The sequence below is a fragment of the Neopsephotus bourkii genome, unplaced genomic scaffold, assembly GCF_033783945.1.
Source record: "Neopsephotus bourkii isolate Nb327-2 ecotype Australia unplaced genomic scaffold, CSIRO-AGI_Nbou_v1 NB_795, whole genome shotgun sequence".
Classification (NCBI taxonomy): domain Eukaryota; kingdom Metazoa; phylum Chordata; class Aves; order Psittaciformes; family Psittacidae; genus Neopsephotus; species Neopsephotus bourkii.
In genome coordinates this window covers 1,350,444-1,371,804 of record NW_026901291.1, presented here as the reverse complement: position 1 = coordinate 1,371,804, position 21,361 = coordinate 1,350,444, and the positions used below count along the sequence as shown (strand labels likewise).

At 39.0% G+C, this 21,361-nt stretch overlaps 1 protein-coding gene across 17 annotated transcripts in view; it reads left to right on the top strand.

Moving 5' to 3' along the window:
- EP400 (E1A binding protein p400) overlaps positions 1–21,274 on the top strand; it is a 47,451-nt gene extending 26,177 nt beyond the window's left edge. For 6 of the 17 annotated variants that reach the window (XM_061355343.1, XM_061355341.1, XM_061355339.1 and 3 more), the window contains 29 exons: positions 213–310; positions 1,038–1,336; positions 2,066–2,268; positions 2,370–2,539; positions 2,745–2,941; positions 3,410–3,521; positions 4,194–4,337; positions 4,640–4,798; positions 5,064–5,147; positions 5,744–5,875; positions 5,980–6,024; positions 6,125–6,278; positions 6,690–6,931; positions 7,503–7,676; positions 7,922–7,969; positions 8,988–9,124; positions 9,669–9,725; positions 9,850–9,928; positions 10,508–10,708; positions 11,705–11,750; positions 11,830–11,939; positions 12,560–12,764; positions 13,272–13,435; positions 13,860–14,066; positions 14,373–14,568; positions 15,178–15,308; positions 16,025–16,192; positions 16,897–16,974; positions 18,811–21,274. In XM_061355343.1, the coding sequence (XP_061211327.1) occupies positions 213–310; positions 1,038–1,336; positions 2,066–2,268; positions 2,370–2,539; positions 2,745–2,941; positions 3,410–3,521; positions 4,194–4,337; positions 4,640–4,798; positions 5,064–5,147; positions 5,744–5,875; positions 5,980–6,024; positions 6,125–6,278; positions 6,690–6,931; positions 7,503–7,676; positions 7,922–7,969; positions 8,988–9,124; positions 9,669–9,725; positions 9,850–9,928; positions 10,508–10,708; positions 11,705–11,750; positions 11,830–11,939; positions 12,560–12,764; positions 13,272–13,435; positions 13,860–14,066; positions 14,373–14,568; positions 15,178–15,308; positions 16,025–16,192; positions 16,897–16,974; positions 18,811–19,083 (4,313 nt within the window). In that variant the 3' untranslated portion in view covers positions 19,084–21,274. Of the gene's footprint in view, positions 1–212; positions 311–1,037; positions 1,337–2,065; positions 2,269–2,369; positions 2,540–2,744; positions 2,942–3,409; positions 3,522–4,193; positions 4,338–4,639; positions 4,799–5,063; positions 5,148–5,743; positions 5,876–5,979; positions 6,025–6,124; positions 6,279–6,689; positions 6,932–7,502; positions 7,677–7,921; positions 7,970–8,987; positions 9,125–9,668; positions 9,726–9,849; positions 9,929–10,478; positions 10,709–11,704; positions 11,751–11,829; positions 11,940–12,559; positions 12,765–13,271; positions 13,436–13,859; positions 14,067–14,372; positions 14,569–15,177; positions 15,309–16,024; positions 16,193–16,896; positions 16,975–18,810 lie in introns of those variants that run through there. The other 11 variants (XM_061355349.1, XM_061355348.1, XM_061355347.1 and 8 more) reach the window with 9 other exon arrangements.
- Positions 21,275–21,361: the final 87 nt, after the last annotated feature.

The following is a 21,361-nucleotide window of genomic DNA, read 5'->3' as shown; positions in this document are numbered from 1 at the left end:
TCCATTGATCTGTCTTGGACTTTTGTGAAAACAGTTGGTGTAAACAGATACGTGATGTGTAGCTAAGTATAAATTTGCGATACCCAGTGGACATCTGGGCTAAAAACTTGTCTGCAGTTATGCTGTGTTACAGCTATGAGATGTCTGCTATTGAAAATAATAAATGAAACTGATTTTAAGAATAAATATATAAACACAGTGTTTATCCTCAGTTTGTATTCCAGGTAGAACTGCAGTTACTAACTTGTCGTCTGGTGACATGGGAGCAGTGTTAAAACCAGCACCTGGTTTAATGCATGGACAACTGCAGGTACTTAATTTTTTGTTTTCTTCACGAAACAACACTTTTCAGGCTTGATACTAAATCCATGCAATAGTTGGAAGCCTTAATTTACGAAGCTGGGATTAATTAGGAACTTTGATGACTGCAAAGTACGTAAACCAGCTTCTGTCAGTGTTTCAGGTTGACAGAACTGGTGCATTTTCATTTGTAATACATAATTTAAGATAAATTCTTGTGTATAAAAGCAGCTATCAGGTTTCTTGTGCTGTGGCAGCAGACAGGTTCTTGTGACTCTAATACCTTGTAATTACATAGTAGTGCATAAATAAAGGAATCATAGGATTTTCACAAGCAAAGATACTCAAGCAACCTGTAAAGCATAGGGAAACATCAAGTATATGTTAAACTGTGCAAGAACCTGCATCTCATAAATATTAATGTGTTAATTGATGTGTTCCAAATATAAATTAATAGTTTTGGTTTATTTACAAAACTATGAAAATGTACTTTAAAAAACCAAGTAGGTATTAAAATAAGATATAATTGACTCTTTAACATGAATTTAATATGAATTCAAATTTTATTCAAAATTTATACCTTTAGTGATTGCTTTACGTAGTTCTTATAATGTAGGATGTTGGTGGTATAAAGCACACAGTGCTCTGATCCTGATAGCTGCATTCTAAAGAAACTCGAATTCCTACGTGTTTATGATGAGCAGCAAATGGTTCTTTTTCAACTCTCCTTGGCAAAGGAAACATATGAAGAGAAGAACCGGCTTCTGAAGGAGCGCCTGGACAGAATATTTTCTGGCAATGAGCGCCGTTGTTCACGGGCCCCGATGTATGGCAGAGACTTGCTGAGTGTTTGTTCTTTGGCTGGTGAAAGCAAGCCCTCTCAGCCGTCTTCCAGGCAAGACAACAGCTGGAGGTGGGCTGGCTTTGTGAACTGTTGCCTTTCTTCAAGTGCCTCTGGAGGCCCAGGTAGCCCACTGCAAGAAATGATCCTGACTTTGGGTCAGCAACAAGAATCTCTAAAGGATGTTGTTCACAGGTAATGTGTGACTCTGCCTCAAGCCTTTACCACATTTAGTTATTTCTTAAACACTCCTTTTCAAAAGAGCTTTAAAACCTTGTTTCTGTTCATGTTTGGTTTAGACCGATACATTTAGCATAAATGATGTGCAGTACAAACATAAAAATAACAGTCACTTCTGTTTCCTTTAGGATCTTTATAATAAGAGTTTTCCATACCTCGTTCCTAATTTCAAGCCCAAATTCAGCTGACCATAACTCATCTTCCATTCCTATGCTTTGGATTTGTTTCTGAATAGTTCTGAGTCAACCAACAAAAGCCAAGACACAGAGACAGAGGCAGACTCCATCATTTAATGGCATTTAATGGATTGCATGCAGAGCAATAGCTGCAGCTTTCTTGAAACATGAAACACAATTAGAAGAACTCAGACTTTTCTGTATTGCTTTTAGTAAGTTTGGTATGATGGGTATTTCTTGTGTTTGAGCTCCAGTGACTGAATGCAGTGGTCACAGTGCAAACACCTTAACAAAAGCTATCATCAAAGCAGACAAAACAAAAGTATAAAGGGAGATAGAGAATATTAACACTTTGAAGGCATTCAGCACTTATTAAGTCACTTTAACAAAGTGGGTACATAATAGTGTAAAATTACATGGTTGACAGGCTGAAAATTATTGCTGCAGATGATAATTTTTTATTTAACTTTTTAAACTTTTTAAACTCTTGTTTTGATGCTTCTCACAGGGCTCTCCTCGTATTGCCAGCTGCAGTTGCTGCTCCCCCATGTATGTATGTAGCAAATCCTCCCCCTTCATATAGTCATAGACTGAAACTCTTTAAGCACAGTCTTAAGCAGAAAGCAGCTCCACACTTGCATCAGTTGCAAAGGATTACCACTCCTCACTTGCTGCAGTTCCCTGACCTCCGGCTGGTGCAGTATGACTCAGGTAAATGATAACATTTGGGGATAATGCTTCCATGATTTCCTTTTTCACTGGAACAGAATTTCTGTATAAAACTATTACTGATTTCCTTGTTTGAAATGTAGGAAAATTAGAAGCTCTTGCTGTCCTGCTTCAAAAGTTGAAATCTGAAGGGCGCCGTGTGCTGATCTTATCACAGATGATTCTGATGTTGGACATACTGGAATTGTTCCTGAATTTCCATTTCCTCACATTTGTGAGGATTGATGAATATGCTAACCATGAACAACGGCAGGTAAGATTGACCTAGCAGTTGTCCACTGGAACAGCAGTATGTGCTGCTCAGGTTATTATGTGCTACAGCAGGAGAAGGAGATTTGCCTGGTTTCTTAGTCATATTGAAAGACTTGACTTGTTTTTGTCTGTGTTTTCATTAAGCTTTAGTTTGGCATTTTGTTTCTGTATATGGTTTATTTACTGCTTTTACTCCATTTGTATAGGAGCTGATGAAAATTTTCAACAGAGACAAGCGCATTTTCTGTGCCATCCTTTCCTCTCACAGTCGTTCCACTGGAGTCAATCTTGTTGAGGCAGACACAGTTGTGTTCTATGACAATGATCTAAACCCAGTGATGGATGCAAAAGCTCAGGAATGGTGTGACAGAATTGGGAGATGTAAAGATATCCATATATACAGGTGATGGTTACAGCTCAATGACTGCTCTTTAACATGCTTTAATGTAAGGTTAATTCAGATAGTGCTGCTCTGTATGATCTGAAATAAAGTGGAAACAGTGCTGAAAACTCCATCTCACTTCAATAAAGAAGATGCCATGTTATCATATGAAAATGTGGTCAGTCTTAATGACGTAGTGAATGAATTTTTCATACTTGTTTTTTGACAGTCAGCTTACATGGAGTTACTCAAATGAGGTGTCCTTTGATCTGTTTTTCTTGATTTTTTTTTAGTTACACTAGTTGTTAAATGTAAGCTTTATAGCAGAGGTGGTGGTATGTGTTTTGTTCTGGGTACGTACCACAACCCCACAAACCACCACATGCTTAGAGTTCGGTGTTATTCTCTAAGGGAAGTTTTCCTTTTTGTTTCTGAAAGCTGTTTTGGAAATGACTAATTAGATTTCTATTCTTTTTCCTTTTAATTTAGGCTTGTCAGTGGTAATTCAGTAGAAGAAAAGCTTTTGAAAAATGGCACAAAGGACTTGATCAGAGAAGTAGCTGCTCAGGGAAATGACTATTCAATGGCCTTTTTAACACAGGTAAGTTAATATTCAAAATACATTGAACTATCTGTGTTGGAATGGTTAGTAACAGTTTAGTAGGAATCTGTTTGGGCTAGAATGGGTAGCTAGTCATTAGATTTCATGATTGCTTGAACTCTGGGTGCTAGTGCCACATCCTCTCTATTACCATTCATCTGCTTTTTGTCCCGTTACTTGCACAGCGATGCACAGGTACCACCTGTGTGACAGTGTATTCTAGTTTCTTGTGCGCTGCTGCAAAACTCTGCAGAGCTTGTAAGGATGAAGGTTTCAACAACTTAAAAAATGTGACATACAAAGTTTGGGTATTTAGTGAGATAGGCTCTCAGTTGTTGCTCTGAAGATGCAGAAAACAGTGAGTGCAGTAATGAAGCTAGTCCGTCCCCTTCTGGCATTCTCAGTACGGTGGTGTACAATGAAACAATATTTCTGACTTCCCTATAAACAAGCTGTTAACACTTTATTCTACTCTGTAGTCCTACAGGAGAAAGTTACAGAAGAGAAAACAGACAATTCTCCAGAAAGAATAGATAGAAGTTTATTCTTTCTTTAATTAGTCCATAGTTTATAAGGTCGCTTGAACCTGAGCTAATTCAAGGTTATATAAAAATGCAGAATGGTTCTGACAGCTGAATTTACTTCTTTTTATTTTTCCTTCTACTTCCAAAGCAAACAATTCAGGAATTGTTTGAGGTTCATTCTCCCATGGAGGATTCTGGATTTAGAGTGAAAGCAGAAGAATTTGTAGTACTTTCTCAAGAGCCATCTCCAGCAGAAAATATTTCACCTAAAGTTGCAAGACCATTCATAGAGGTAATTATTAACACACATGTTAAAAATACAGCTGTGCAACATTAGTATTGAACAGTTGCCTTATCTCTTTTTATTTGGGTAAATTCTGCCAATCTCTTTTTCTGGTAGTTTAGTGTCGTGATTTCCCTTGTAACAAAACTTCCAAAGCCCACAGTTTTATTGTATACATTCTGGGGACTGTTTCTGTTGCCTCAGCAGACACCTATTCCACAAATCTGTGCTGGATCTCAGTGAATTTCTTATGGTGTTTCTCTCCATATTTTTGAAGTCTTCATTTTGTTTAAAATATGTCTTTTTGAAAGGCCCTCAACAGTATTGAACAAGAGGATGAGGAGTCAAACGATCATGTACAAGAAATAGGACGTGGCTCAAGCATTGAACCATTAATCTCAGAGCTCTGTGAGACAAAATACAACGAAGAGCCCTCGCAGCTGCAGGAGTTGGTTGCAGTTGTGGATCAGGTACCGTGACTTTCCATGAATATTTGGTTAAAAAGTAATGTTTAGTTTGAGTATTTCAATTTCTTTGCAGTCTGCCTTAATGCAACTTGTCTCTGGGATTGATACTCCCATTAAATGGATGGGACATCTCCTACTGTCTGAAGATGTTAAGCTATCAGAGAGGGAGATTAGTTTTAAAGAGAGCTTTGATACACTCTCCTTCAGTTCACATTCCTTTTATTATCCTCAATACTAACTTTTCTTTTTCCTTGATACGTTCTCTCAGCTGACTCCAATTGAGAAGTATGCTTTGAATTATTTAGAGCTCTTCCATGTTTCAGTTGATGAGAACGAGCCACGTCTGAATGAGGTAAAACAACACACCTTTCTTTTCCATATTGTTCTGTCACAGTAGGTATGAGCAGGGTTATATTTTCAATGTGAAGTGGAAGTTACTCCAGTGATGTGGAATATATTGTAGGCACTTCTGTGATCTTTTGCTATACTTTATGAACGCCAGAATGCCTTACAGAGAGTGTATTATTTTGGGATTCTCTTGGTTTAAGAAGGTGTCAGTTCTTAATTTCTTTTCTATAAAATGGGAATGACATGCTTCAGCACAGCTCAGCAAATATTTGTTGTACTCTATTGATAGCTGTGGGGAACAGAGAATTTAATTAACTTCAGTGAACCTGCTTAGTTGGGTAAACGAGCTGTGTTCTGGTTGTCTTGGTTGTTTAACTGAAATCCTTAGTGCTTTATTTTGAGGGTTTAAAGGCCCTCAACAGAGACCAAAAACTATCTCTTCTAAATGATTGTGAAAGTATCTATTAAGAAATTGCTGTAAGATTTCTGTGCCTGAAAATGTCACAGTTCAAGGAGTTTGTCCTTAAAAATACAAATTGATAACTTGTAGTCAGTGTCTGTCACTGCATAAAATTTATAAGGTGTCTGACTTTCATGTAGATGGAATTGAAAACTGCAAAGAAAGCATGGGAAGTCCAGAATATGAAGGAGTTAAAGGTAAAAGAGCAAAAAATGCTTTGGGAGGATGAAGAGGAACTTCTAACCTACACTCGGGAGGATGCATACAACAAAGTAAGTCCTGATTAGTCTTGTTAATAGTGTATTTCTTAACTGAATACCTTTTCCTTCAGGGTTCAGTTGGATCATGTGAATTGTGTTCTCTTTTTGCTGCGTAGGAATATGTCTATGAAGGTCCAGATGGACAAACTGAAATAATGCCAGTAAGTAGAAGTAACGCCAGGCAGCCTAAACAGGCTTCTTGATTTTTGAAACATAATGGTCAGTGTTAATATAGCAGTAACTACTAATTTTGTTCTGTAGCTTTGGACTCCTCCCACTCCACCTCAGGATGACAATGATATCTACATAGATTCTGTTATGTGCCTGATGTATGATACTACCCCTATTCCAGAATCAAAGTTGCCTCCAGTGTATGTCAGGAAGGAACGTAAACGACACAAAACAGATCCATCTGGTAAGGCCTTGTTCAAAACTGTTCTGAGATTTATTGCTGAAAGCTAAAAAAAAAAATCAGGGGATTTTTCATACCTCCTGCATGTTTGGACTAGAAAAGATCAAATGTACAGGTTTGAAGAAGTGAAAATTCTTGTCTCACCATGGTCTTGAAACAGTAAAATCATTGAAAACCCCAGTTGTTACAGTGTGTCTTTCTATTTAGACATGCAAGTGTTCCTAAAAGGACAAGTTTAGAACACAAGCATTCTATTACTTTGTAGCAGGCTTGTTTAGTTAGTGACTGTATGCTTTTCAAAGGCAGTGGGGAATGCTCTACACATATAGGAGCATTTTGCAGCTGTAAGTAGCAGAGGAATCAAAAGACTGGTGGTAACTATTTACTAAGAACGTTGGGGGGGTTTTGTCTTAGCTGCAGGTAGGAAGAAAAAGCAACGTCATGGAGAGACAGTTATTCCACCTCGTTCCCTTTTCGATCGAGCTACTCCAGGAATGTTGAAAATGCGCCGAGAGGGCAAAGAGCAAAAGAAAAACATCTTGTTGAAACAACAAACACAGTTCGCAAAGCCTTTGCCAACTCTTGTCAAACCAGCTGCTGAGGCTGGACAGGATAATCCAGAGTGGTTGATTAGTGAAGACTGGGCACTTTTGCAGGTCAGATGATACCTTCACTTTCTGCTGTTATTATTTATGTATTTTTGCTTCTGGTTTCAGAAATGGCTCTTTCTGCACTTTATTTCTCCAAGGTTATTTCTAATTCTTAATGGCTAGTTTGGCACTTTACTGACATAACTCATAACACATTGCCTAGCCTTTGTGTTCCTGTGAGGATAAATTAAAGGTTAAACTGTATGATTAGCCAAAATGTATGATTAAGTCTTATTTTTATTGTAGAGACGGCTTACTATTATGTTTAAGATTAGTTGTGCTGGCTGGACATTGGATAATGCAGCTAAGGTTCTTCCCACCCATGGGGGGAGAGCAGCACTTGAGTGGCAGCTCTCTTTTCCTCTTCTAGCAATCTCCAAGTGTTTTCTTGCATGTCAGTCTGCATAATAGCATTTTATGCTTATTTATTCTCTGTGAACATAGGTGAATCCATAGCCTGAGCCCTAAGCTATCTGTATCATTGTAGTAATGGTGTGTGGACACATGCAGATAAGGGTAGGTTTGGAAGGCTGAAATGATTTGTCATCTGAAGCTTTTGTACCTTTATCTATTGTAGGCAGTGAAGCAGCTGCTGGAGCTTCCTTTAAATCTTGCTGTTGTATCGCCAGCACACACTCCCAATTGGGACCTTGTTAGTGATGTTGTTAACTCCTGCAGCAGAGTCTATCGCTCACCAAAACAATGCCGAAACAGATACGAAAATGTCATTATCCCAAGGGAAGAAGGAAAGGTGAGTTTACATAGAATGATGCGTCTTTTTTTACTTTAAGTTTGTAGAGTTTTTTTTCCTTATCTCCATAAACACATGTTTTTTTTTGTTAAACGTTTCAACAGTGTAAATAAATAACTTTTAAAAGATTGTAAAATTATCCTCATCAGGATTTCCACTTATTTTATGTGATTTCTTTGAAAAGAAAAAGCACCTGAACAAAATCTTCCACAAAAGATCATCTAACTTTCCTTCTTATTTTACAGCTAATGTACGAAGCTAATCCTAAAAAGAAGACAAAAAGTATTTATAAGGTGTGCATTGGTATTCTTTCCAAATCAAATCTAGACACTGTGGTATTTAGCAGCAATGGAGGTGGGCAGATAATTCATATGAGATCCATGTTGAGTGTTACTTGAGTTCTGAAACATCAATTAAAATGCCAAATGTATTCTTCCTTTCTTTGTTGATACAGTGGATTGACACCAGCCTTCAGCTTTTGGATTTGATAGATAAATTTTAAACCATGCAAGAAGTTTGTGATTTCACTTAAACTGTAGTGGGTATTTTTCCACCTAACAACCACCATGTAACTTATCCTGGTCATTATGATTGTACTTAAGATCTGTCAGAATGTACTTCATGCTAGAGTCTAAGTGGATTACAAATATCTAGTGAATTTAATGCTCGAATCACCTTTTAGTAAATGAGGATGATAGTATGCTACAGAAACAGACATAAATTCCATGGTTGTAAACAACTTCTTCCAAACCATACAGCAATTTAGTGGCAGAACTGGGTAGAGAACCCAGAACTTCTGACTGTAGTCCCATTCTGTGACTAATAAGCAGGTTTGTCCCTGACTGGCAGTTTCTGCTTAGGAGAAGTCAAACGTTAGAATGGCATGGTGTGTTGGATGTTAACATAGCTTTGCTGGGAGAGCAGTGCAGTGATGGTTTTATTATATTATGTGTGCGCTATGTGTAACTATAAACTAATGGGCTCTTGGTTTGGGTACTGAATTAAACTTGCAAGATCTAAACTAAAGCAAAGATTCTTTTTCAAATTAGAGTTTGCCATTTTGTATGTCCCCAAGTGCTGATGCCAGTGTGACCGTGAGAACTGCTCCTTATTTTGCTCTTTCTTTATATATTTCCCATAGAGTTTTGTGTAACAGTAAGTTATCAGTGACACGAGGCAGAAACCAGTCTGTGATAGATATTGTTGGATTACGTTTTTAAATAACCTACAAGCGCACCATGTGTTTATACGTAGACAAAAAGCCATGTGGGTGTGTTTGCAATTGAAAGCTGGTGTCTTTTCATTTTTTAGACTAAAAACAGTCGCCCACTTCGTACCAATCAGATCTATGCTCAAGATGAGGGTGCAACCCACACGCAACTATATACTAATCATTTTGAGATGATGAAAATGATTGCAGGGAAAAGAAGTCCACCTATCAAACCTCTGTAAGTTTAACTGGGATCATTCAATCCCAATCACCCTGTCACCACAGATCTCCTGGAATCTGTTATGAATTGCTTTCACAACTGAGAGTTATTTTACATTCTGTTTCAAATTGCCAGTTTCTTTGTTCATGTTTGTTTCTTTCCTTGCATTCTGGTCTTGTGTTCTTGAAACATCTTCATATTTCATGTGTTTGGGTTAGCTTTTACTCACTGCATGAATTTGTTTTGTGGATTAAAAGCAGAAGAGCACTCAGTTTTCAATCTTATGTTATAAACTACACTTTCCATTTGCCTGAACTATACATACTTTATGTCTATGCTGATGACTAGTACATTGGTTTGTATATACATACAGTAACTTCTGTATTTGTTTACTGTTTACTCTGAGTCTTCCTTAAAATGTCTATCTGTATACAGGCTCCAGTATTGGTGTGAATATCATGAAAACTTCACCAAAACTGCAGTGCCATCTATTAAAACATGAAGTTAAATATTGTTTTTAAGTTTCTTCTGTGCCCAGTAATACAGTTTTGCTCTATTGCAGACTTGGCATGAATCCTTTCCAGAAGAATCCGAAGCATGCATCAGTACTTGCAGAAAGGTGGGTGCTCTATGTCTGAAAGGAGTTAGGAATTGAATAGAAGTGCTTTTTTTCTTTTCTGGTTTTTTAACTTTCAGTTACTTACTTTTAACAATTATGTGCTTTTTCTTATCATTGTTTCTAGTGGAATCAACTATGACAAGCCACTTCCTCCAATTCAAGTTGCATCCCTCCGAGCAGAACGTATTGCAAAAGAGAAAAAGGTATGGTCTCAGCTGTACATATGCCTGCTAAAAAATGAACAGAGGAAGTATGAGAAAAGCTGCCTCCTGAGAGAGCCTTGGTAGTACAGCAGATGTTATGAGCAGCTGCACATTGTTGATGTACTAGGATTTAGATATTCAAGGTCCAAAGTAGGACCTTTCCTTGGGCCTGTATGTCATGCCCATACTCGTATAGAAACATTCTTTAGGGAAATATATTACAAACATAAAAATCTTGGTTTATTCTTGACCATTCTGTAGCCTCCTTTCTTACATTATTCAGAAAGAGATACTTGTTCTTTCTTATTGATAGTAAATTGCTTGTTGTGCTATGCATTAAGCTATGTAACCACAAATACATCTTGTAGTTTGATACTGGTTAGGTCAGGTAACTGGGAGCTAGCGAGTTACAATGAAGACAGATTTGTATGCTGTCTCTGCACACACATAATACATACTTTGAATTAAAGGGATTTTGTTTGGTTTTTGGTTGTTTTGTTGGTTTTTTTTTTAATAATACACCCTGATTGTTACATGCTCTGTTTTGAAGACTGTGAAGCTCACACTTTGATTTCCTAGGCTTTGGCTGAACAGCAGAGGGCACAACAGCAAACAGGTCCACAGCCTCAGCAGCAGCAAGCTGGCCAGCAGCAAGCTCAGCAACCAGCTGTACAGCAAGCACAAGCCCAACCTCAGCCACAGGCTCAGGCACAGGTAGTTCAGCAGCCACAGGCAGTAGTGCAGACTGCAGTAACTACTGTGGCCAACACAGCAGTATTGGTAAGAAAGGGAGGGCTTTGTGCCTTTGATGTAGTAACTTCAGTTCTTCTGTGTGTATCATATTATGTGGTTTATTTTCTCTGGAAAGTGAGAAATTTAGGTCAGTGTAGTGAGTTAAAAGCTATTTCCTTCTTTCTTTTTTATTTCCTGAGAATCCTGGGTATCTTCCTTTTTTGCTTATTTATTAAGAGTGTTCATACCAGTATAGCAATAGCTTTTGGCATTCTGAGGTGAAGAAGTATAATATCCTTTGCAAAGATTTTTTGCATTTTTCAGTTTAGACTTTAACTTAATCAAGTACATTTTCACAGTCAGTAAACAGTGTTTACGCAGAGAAGGGAATGTGGCTGTAAGAGCTACTCTGTTAGTAGCTTAAACCCCAAAGCTTTATTAACCTTGGCAAAGCAAGTGGAATGTTGCATCCTACAGGACCTACCATGGTTGTGTTATTGCAAACTGTGCAAAGTTTTCATGGCTTCCTTAAATCTAGAGTCTGTTTTAATGTATCTGATGACAGGTCTGAGGCTTTTGCTTTTAGAGCCACTCCAGTTTGCATACTAATGTGTGCCAGCAGTGGTGATTTTATTTTGCTTGTTGAAGGCCTTTTACAAAAAGACACAGAGAATGGGTTCTGAGCCATAAGTGTTGCTCCGTATTTAATGTTCATGTGCGAGTGGTTGTCTGTGAAGTGCTAGAGTAAGATATTGCTCCCTTCTCCTCCTAAGAAGGATATCAAATGACCAGTGTTTACCAAACATTTGCTCATTAGAGTGGCAGAATCCTTACATATATACATCAGCTGTTGATACGTTGCGTGAATGAGCAACTGCAGAAGTATCTGTGCATTTTATTGCAGTTTTCTTACTTTGTTACTTCTGGAATACAGCCTTGTGTTAAACAGCAAAGTTTAAGAGATATAAACAGCAAAGATAAGAGCTATATTCAGTTTTCTTTTATTGTTTTTCTGATCTCTTACCTCAATTGTCTTCTAAATAGGCTGGCACAATCAAAACAGCAGTTACAGGGACAAGTATACAGACTGGTAAGAAGACTATAATTGGGCATTGGAGATTCAGATTTTCACTTTTAGAATCTCACATTTAATCCTCGCTTGCTTTCAGCTACAGTGAGTGGAAATGTCATAGTGAACACAGTTGCTGGAGTCCCTGCTGCTACCTTTCAGCCCATCAATAAACGTCTGGCTTCACCTGTTATACCTGGAACATTGACTGTGAGTAGATCGCATCACTAGTTGTGTCCATGGAGTGACCTTTGGCTGCATGTATCAGTGTATCTGTTTCCTTCTTTAGCTTTCCATGTTATCAGAAACTCTTCTTCTTGCTAATTTCATGTGCATCATCCTTCTCTATCAAACCTCTCTCCTTTACCAAAATATCAGAACACATGGAGCAGTTGATCAGAAAAATGTGCCTAACAGATACTACTGTTAAAAGTAGTTTGTAGGTAAGTGCTGTCATAGGCAGTGTATTATGTTGCTATCATTTCCAGTCTGTAACTGTTTTGTGCTTTGTTAATTATGATCTTTGTTATTATTTTGTTGGTTTAAGACTATGGGAGATAAAGCAAAATAAGTGAAGAATAGTGAAATCAATCTTCTGTTATGTCCTTAAGGGTTTGGTGATCAGCCTGTTTGAAAAAGGTTTAACCAGATGCTGACTGGAACATATCCAAACAGATAGATATGTTAGAAAGATTTGGACCTGCTTTACCCTTGCAATACTTTTGCATTTTTCATGTTTTTCTAAAACTGTACAATCCACTTCCAGAAAGTTCCATAGCTTTATATGAGGTTTGGAAACTGTGAGAAATAATGACTCTATTCTTTTTCAGACTTCGGGAGGCACTGCAACTGCACAAGTGGTCCATACCCAGCAGCGAACTGCGGCAGCACCTCCTGCTTCCACAGAGCTGGTGACCATTGCATCTACCCAGGGGGTCCGCGCAGTGACATCAGTCACAGCATCAGCAGTAGTAACTACCAACTTAACACCCGTGCAGACCCAGACAAGGTCTTTGGTGACTCAAGTTACACCAGGTAATAATCGTGTGTTTGGGGATTGCCTAAAGGGTCCCAGAACTTCTGCAGGTTGCTTGACTGCTGTAGCCCTACAGTATTGAAAGTCTGGGTTCATTGGCAGCACAATTAATCAGTGGTGTGATTTTTAACTTGCTTTATTGTTGGTGCTCAGATTACTCTTCTCTCCAGTATTTCTGGATAAAGTGTTGAAGTAGAAAGCAGCTTGGCCTCTAGGCATTACAATTAAAAAAAGATTATTAATAATCTAGCAGTAAGATATTAGAGTTACTGTTGGGACTAAAAATCATTATGAAGAAAGAAGCATACATTTTATTTACTCTGATTTTACATCATGTTTATGCTAATGTGTTGTTATTTGTAGTTATGTGTTACTTGTAGTTAGTCAGCAAACTGTGCTGGAGCAAAAATAGGCATTTAACAGCTTGATTTTTTTTTAAGTGAAATCAATGAATTAAACTGAATGTTGAAAATTTTCAGAGCATTTTGTGTTTTCTTTATTCGCAGCTACACCAACAGTCCAGCTGTCTGGCAAAACAATCACCCCTGCTCACTTCCAGCTTCTGAGGCAACAGCAGCAGCAGGCTGCTCAGGTGCAGGTCCCACAGATCCAGGCTCAGGCACAAGCCCAGTCTCCAGCTCAAATAAAAACTGTAGGGAAATTGTCACAGGTGAGGAAATGCTTCTGAAGTAAGGTGGCATGTTGTTACTGTCATTGTTACTGTAAGCATCATTAGCAGTGTGTGTTGTGTATCCTGCTTTTCTTGGACTAGAGTGAAATGCAGCTCTCTCTTGAATTCAGTCCTACTAAAATTTCATGAAGGCAGTTGTGTCTGATACAACTGCAGTAGGTCAGGATGTAAAGCACACGCTGTCACTTACTCACTAGCAACCCCTTGCATAAAGGAGTTGCATTCTGAGCTCTTTGATCTTGATAAAGTCTGTCATAAAATGTTTCTTTAAAGCTCCAGATCCATCTCCATTTTTTTTTCTAGTAGTCATGTAAAAGATCGGAAATTATCATAAAATGATAGAATAGTTTGGAATTTCACAGGTCATCCAGTCCAACCTGATGGAAGTGTTTGATTTTTGCAGGAGCAGCTGATCAAGCTGCAGAAGCAGAAACTGCAGCTACCCCAGCAGCAGGCAGCACAGCAGACACAGCAAGGGGCACAGCAGCAAACAGCGCAAGTGCAAGTACAACAGCAACAGCAAACTCAGCAGCTCACTGCAGTTACAGCACCTCGTCCTGGTGCAGTTCTCACAGGCACTACTGTGACAAACCTGCAAGTTGCTCGTCTTGTAAGTTGTCTTTAACTTTGTAAAAACAGCCCTAAACACCTTGTTCTTTTTGTGGGTTTAAATGAACTGGATGCTGGTCATCCATGCATACAAGTGCCCTTTGCTTTAATTAGGTAGTACAAAAGATATAGCTGGAAGATAAATAGCTTTAAATTGCGCTTACCTACCAATACCATCTCTGAATTATATTACTGTAAAGGAGCAATTCTATTTAGAAACATTTACAAGTATCCCTTCATAATGTCCTGTTATATACAGCAGATATTTTTTGTGCCAGTACAATAATCTTCATTCCTTATTGCTTAGACTCGTGTTCCTGCTTCCCAGCTTCAAGCACAAGGACAGATCCAGGCCCAAACTCCGCAAGCAGCACAGGTTGCTTTGGCAAAGCCTCCAGTGGTGTCTGTTCCAGCTGCTGTTGTGTCATCTGCAGGAGTCACTACGCTCCCTGTCACTGTTGCAGGCATTAGCGTTGCCATTGGGCAGCCGCAGAAAGCAGCAGGTATGTCAACAGGCTTGCTAAAACATAATGAAGTTTTACAACCTACTTTTATAAAGATAACATATTTTAAGTAATGTCTTCTGTGGGACACTCATGCTTTTTAAAAGCTTAAGTGATAGAGGTTGCACTCCTGTTTGTTTCAGAAATAAGGTAAGATATACGCTTACTCCATCTAACCTGGAGGTCAGCACCATTCTTTAGCCAGATGTGGTGGGGTTTGTTTGGTTTCCAATCTCTGCATGAGAGTAGGTGAGCAGGTTTAGTTTTACAAATAAAGACATGGTAATTTCATAACTTCTTTTAAATTCAAAATGGACATCAGGAGACTTGTATTTTGTAACAGCCTCCTGTAGTGTGGGCAGAATTTTTCTTGTAGGAAGATCATTGTTTTAACACAGTTAACTTACTCATGCCCTTAGAATGTTTCTTTTCCTCCGCTGTCAAAATCATATGTCTTATTCCCATTAAAATCAGTGAGCTGTTAGTGCTCAGAGCTATGCAGATGTATAAGTCTATAAAAAGCACAGTCTGTGCTTGCAAGCTGTGATTACTGGGACAAAGCAATAAAATGAAGACTCTTACAGTTCTAATTATTCTTGTAATTTTCAGGAGGCCAGACGGTAGTTGCACAGCCACTGCATGTCCAGCAGCTTCTAAAACTCAAGCATCATCAAGCAGCACAGCAACAGAAAGCTATCCAGCCTCAGGTTGCTCAGGGTCAGGCTACTGTGCAGCAAAAGGTACTGGCTGTTTGCTCTCCTGTTGAGTTACACTTTTGTGGTTATAAAGCGCCAGCTCTGAATTATGAGAACACTCTTAGAGAGTCAGTCAGGATTTCTAGGGTGAATCTTAAGTATGTATAGAGAGAACAGTTTCTCATGTGTCTTGTTAGGTGCTCAATATTTTTTTCAATAAGGTGGCTGTTCTCTGTCATTTCTCAGGCCCTGAATTGGATTTTCTTTCTTAAGTGACAAGATTCTCATTAGTTGTTTCTAACTTAGCCAGATGTGGAAAATTCCTAAAGATTTTCACTGTTTACAATATGATTTGTGCAAAATACACTTTTCTCTCCTGAAATGTCATGTTCTCATGGGCTTTGCTGTCAGTCAGCCACTAGTGTTGTTTTTTGGAAGCACATTATCGTACGAAGTGTGCATGTGCATGCAAGAGACAATCTTTTCAATAGATAGAATCATAAAGTGATTTGGGCTAGAAGGGACCTTAAGATCATCTAGTTCCAACTGCCCTGCCACAGGCAGGGAATAAATACTTACAGTGATTCAGAATATTTGTGTAAGTGCATGAAAGCTTTTGACCAGTGTTCATTTTGCTATTAATAATCCTGGAAGGATTTTGTTTCAATGATTAAATAGAATTAATCCTATTAGCTATCTACCTATTCTTTAAAATACATGGCTATTTTGTAGTCATTGATGCTTTTTTTTCTCTTCTGCAGATAAATGCTCAACAGGTTACAGTCCAAACCCAACAGCAGACTTCACAGCAACAAAAAGTAACTTATACTACACAGCCTGCCATTAAAACACAGTTCTTAACAACTCCAATTTCCCAAACCCAGAAACCAGGTGGAACTCAGCAAGTCCAGGCCCAGATTCAGGTACAGGTAACACAGGTTTACACCTTTAAACTCTGCTGTGACTGGAGCATTGTAAAGATGAGAGGTGAGGTAGCATTTTAGTGCTCACTCTTATTCTAGTCACACATTTGTTTAAATGGACTTTATAATAAAATTCACTGGTGCTGAATATGTGGGTTTATAGCAGGTTAGAGGAACTATCTGAGCTGTAAGTTTGCCTTTCCTCTTTGAAATAATCAAATTGAGTCACTCCTTTTTATTAAGCAAGAGATTCCATACTTGTATGTACTAAAGAAGATTTGTGGTGCTGCCTCCCAGCCTTATCTCTGGCAGCCAAGAGTAGGCGACACTTACTTTCTTTACTGTATAACTGGATCAGTCCATGGAAAAAGGAGGAGGTTAGGAACTGGAAGCTATACTCTTTCAGAAGTGTATCTAAGATAATGAGGTCTGTTAGAATTTACGTGCTTCCTTCAATTTTACATATAGTTAGGAGGAAACAAGTATGTTGCAGTTAAAATTGAAAAATACTTTTCCTCTGCTAGCTAAGTTCTTCAATACGCTTATCTAGAAAGCTTTACAAAAGTTCAGTATCACTGCGAATGCCAAGCTGCAACTTACTGTGACTAGGATCTTGGAAAGGTTTTCACCTGGTAGCCGTATAAGTATAATGTTTTGCTGCTATTAGCAAGTTTTTATTTTGACCAAATCTTTATTCCGTGGAACTACAGGTTGCAAAACTTCCACAAGTGGTCCAACAACAGGCTACTGTTGCCAACATTCAACAGATGGTTTCAGTTTCCCAGCAGGTAGGTTTTGTGCTTGTCAAATTTAGCGCTAGAAACATGATCCTAGTGATAGCTCGTTTGTTTTGAATGTATGCATTTTCATCTTATGTGTGGCATAGGTGGTATTTTTTGGGGATATAGCAAGTGGCTTCTATAAAAATGAGTGGTGTGAATACCGAGTCAGCTGCTGTATATTCTGTAGTCTAGAACTTGGGTAGATGGAGCAATGTTTATTCATCATTGTAGGTAAGTGGGAAAACAGATTGTAAAAGGTATTTTGTAGCACTGAAAGAATTTATAATAATTGGTTTCTTGTGATGTGTAGTCAAGATAGCAGATAACTGAACTGATGAGTGCTGAGTTTGTTCAGCTGAGTTTGTTCTTGGAGAGTTAGAACAAATTGAGGGTTACAAGTTATTTTGTTCCAGTTCACAAAGCTGTGCCAAGTGCCTTGTAAAAGTTTCAGAATGGTTTGGTATCTGTTCTAAGTGTTGTGTGGAAAGGAGTAGGGCAAGAGAAGGTCAAACGATTTGGTTACCCTCCCCTACCTACGAGGCTGTTTATTTAACAGTTAAGAACTATGTCATTCAGACCATTAGCAACAGGCACAACTTATGCAGTTGATTGGAAGCAATGATTAAGCTTTGGATGGTGGATGAAGTTACTGCCTTTGGTGCACAGAAATCTGAGCCAGTCAGCTCTTGATCTGTCACAATTTATAGTGCAGTGTTTTAGTGCAGAATAAAATCTGTGACTTTTTATCTCCAAACGATGATGAAGAGGTGTAAGCTGACTGATAGCCACTGCAAATGTGAATGTTCAAGGGCAAGGTAGACAGCAGGGCGTAGAAACCTCATCACTCAGCACAGTTGAGTTGTCCTGTGCAGTCAGCAGGAGCTCCTAGATAATTTTTCAAGGGACATTAAAAGCTAGATTTCCAGAAGTCACTGATGTTGGCATAAGTCCAGGACTGTTGAAATCCATGGTAAAAAGACAAATGACCACCTCCCATCTGACACAAGTCAGCGATGTCACTGGCGGTAGGATCAGGCCATGCCAAGTATGTTTAAAACTGCAGTCTCTATGTATATGTGGCATTCTTTTTGCCTCTGTTTTTAGTGCTTCCCAGAGGATTCCTCTTGGATTGATCGAGAGCTGACTTTCCCCTAGAGAAGCCCTTGCAGCTTCATTTGGTTGCTGCTTCTAAAAAAGGCAGTTGAACCTGTTCGGTTTTAATTACCTTGTCACCTGAACAAAGAGAGGCTGAATTTTCTTCTCCCTTGCTCTGGGTAGAGATATGAAAATTAGATTTCTGGATAGAGTTCGAACTATTCTACCCTAAATTGGCAATAGAGACTGGCAGCTGTAGTCTGAAAGGGGAATGTCAGAGACTGATAGGAAGCTTCGGTGGCTGTATTTATTGTCACAATAGGGGAGCAGAGTCAGCATTTTAATCTCTTTGATCCTCTGTTCTTTTCCCTGTTCCTTCACTTCTGCTTCTGCAGTACAAGAATTTTCCAGTTTATCCAGTGGGATTTCTATACCTTTCATCTATCTTATGTAAAGAATCTGGGGGAATGTCCTTTGATTTGCACTGCAGAGATCTAAGTTAAGGCATCTCAGCTCTTAGTTCTGAATTATAAGGCTCTAGAAGATGTGACAGAATGGTGTTTCTCAGTGAAACTACAACCTGTGCTCCCAGAGTCCCTCCCAGCTTTCTTACTTTGACCAAGATGTTTGTCAGTCAAGAGAGCAAATGCCTATGTAAGAAAGATGCCTTCTGTAGAGCAGAAATGTAATGAATGCTCAGTTTAATGCCAAACTATTCTGTCATTGCTTTGTCATCCTCATGTCTAGGTACAGGCTCAACCCCAAACTGTGACTCTTTCTCAGACGACAGCAGGTCAACAGCAAGTTCAGGTGATTCCTGCCACAACTGCTACTGCTCAGGTCGTCCAGCAGAAACTCATACAGCAGCAAGTCGTGACAACAGCGTCTCCCCAGATTCAGGCTCCGGGTGTACAGAATCCAGCCCAGCCACCAGCAACATCTGAAGCCCAGAATCAGCAAGCAAAAGTACAAATGAGGACGCCTACTGTCAGACTAAAGGCACCTACTAAACCAAGTTGAACTAATGGTTAAAATGCAATAACAGGGAAACACAGCATTTCTTAGTTGCTAAGCCAAGTGAGAAGCTACCCCAAACACCCCAATGAAGACAAACCACCTCTATTTTTTTTTTTAGCAGAAGTGTTTTTTGCTGGTGAACATTTAAACATGGAAACTCTCATATAACTTCAGTGTATTAGCAACTGTTTAGCACTCACAATCTGTACAAGCTGCATTCTGCCAGTGTTCTCTGTGCTCATTCAGACCAGATAACGCAGACATTAGTTACATTTAAAACCTGCCCAGCTTCACAAAAGTAACATGGTAATATGCCATACATGTCAGTGAAATTCATCTGCCCATGGGAATATGCAGTTCTTTGCTGTAGTTCAGATGTGTGCTGAATATCCACGGTGAAGCCATTAGAAGAACCAGGTGTGGCTATTACAGCAAAGTATTTTCCATCTCTATAAAAGCTGCGTGTTGTTCTTGCTTGAGGTAAATACCTCTGGAAGATCTTAACATATTTGAAGTGCTCCCTGCAAAGTTTAGCCAATAAATGTGAAAACCTGTAAGTATATGTAATTAAAAAAGGAAAGGAAAGTTTCATTCTCCATTTTTGTAAGTCTTTTAAAAATGTTTGTTAGTAGTTTTGTGTACAGTTTACTGAATCACCCAACCTGTGCCCTCATTCTCATATTTCACTTTAAGGTAATGGATATTTTAGGCATGAAATGAGTAAATACTGTGTTGATAGTAGATGTGTATTAAAGTGTAGCCCTTTCTTTTTTCGGTAGAAGATGTTTGGTGGATACAGCTCAACAATTGATCCATAGCTGTTCCTCATGGGGATTCCATCAAGGAAAATCTCCAACTGATAAAATTTAATCTCTCAGTTTCATTCTGCTCTTGCAACATGTTTAAATGTTCAGTACTTTCTACTCAGCTTTCAGCTTGGGGGGGGGGGGGGGGCTAGGGGACGGGAGAATAGTGAAATGAAATCTAAGACTTACTTCTTCAACTGTGTAAAGAATAAGATCTAACTTTTATACTATTCTTTTACTAAAGCTAATGATGAATGTATCTTCAGGTGGGTATTTTGGATGTGAATAGAGCGTGGCCTCTTCCTCCAAATCAGTTTGCCTTATTGTTATGATGAAAAAAAAAAACCTTTGCAAAAAGCTGCATAGAACTGGGGGGGTTTCTGTACTTTTCTTGCATAAAATGACAAGCAGACTCTGTTTGCAAACAGCACTGAGTGAGGAATCTGAAAGTTCTTGGTGGCTTGAATGGATTTGTTTTACTTTGGCCATAAAGGTGCATGACATGTCAAATCCAGACAGAATTCTCACATTCCTTCTCTGAGACGGTTTTAAGATTATTTTTCCATTCTGTGATCTTTTTACTCTTAGGAGGGGAGCCTTTTTAAATGCAAGGAAAGCATATCTCTTGTTCCTAACCTTTGTATGTACACACCTATTGGTACCCAGCAGCCCAAATGGCTTAAACAAGAAAGAATACCCATTAGTAGGATAGGGACAGCCCATTCTGTTAAGATCACGAATGCAAACACTGGGTCAGGCAGCCTTCCCGATTTATCTGTGTGTTAATTTTATACCTCTTTTCTCCTGCAGCCTCTTGGACCCTCAGCTCTGCAATTACAGGGGCAGTGTTGGGTTTTTTAAGCTGTTTGTGCATGTGGCAGCATTCCCTCAACCCTCTTTGGGGTTTGTGCCATTACCTAAATGTCATTTCTGGCCGCAAGGCTGGTGCTGTTGGCGGTGGGATAGTTGGAAATGCGAAGCAGATGCAGTGGTAGCAGATAACTGACACTGTGTGTACAGTATCGTGATGCTCATCCAAAAATACTGCTTAGTTAGCCCCAGTTTTACTTTTAAATGTTTAGCTCTTACTGTGTGCATGGGTGGGGGGGTCACACTTCCAGCAGTGGGAAAGCTGTTGTGTGCGCCATTGTGCTGATTTGGTGTCTCAAGAGGCGATTGTTTCTTGTTTAGGTCAGTTCATGAAGATAAATATCACCTTTTTAACTTTGTTTCTTTTTTCCTTTCGATGTGTCTTTCTCCCAGGAGGGCGTTAGGAAGTCAACCTGTAAATAGCTGATGAACATGCGCGTTTGTACTTGATGCAGTAGGGTTATAAGGAATAGCGATGTATTCTACCTGAAGGTGTAATAAAGTGTACATTTTTATAACGCTGTCCTGCTCTGCCTTCTGTAACCCGGGGGGATCGGGCGGCTCTCGGCACCCCTGCGGTGCCCGCTTCGGTGCGGGGCGGCTGC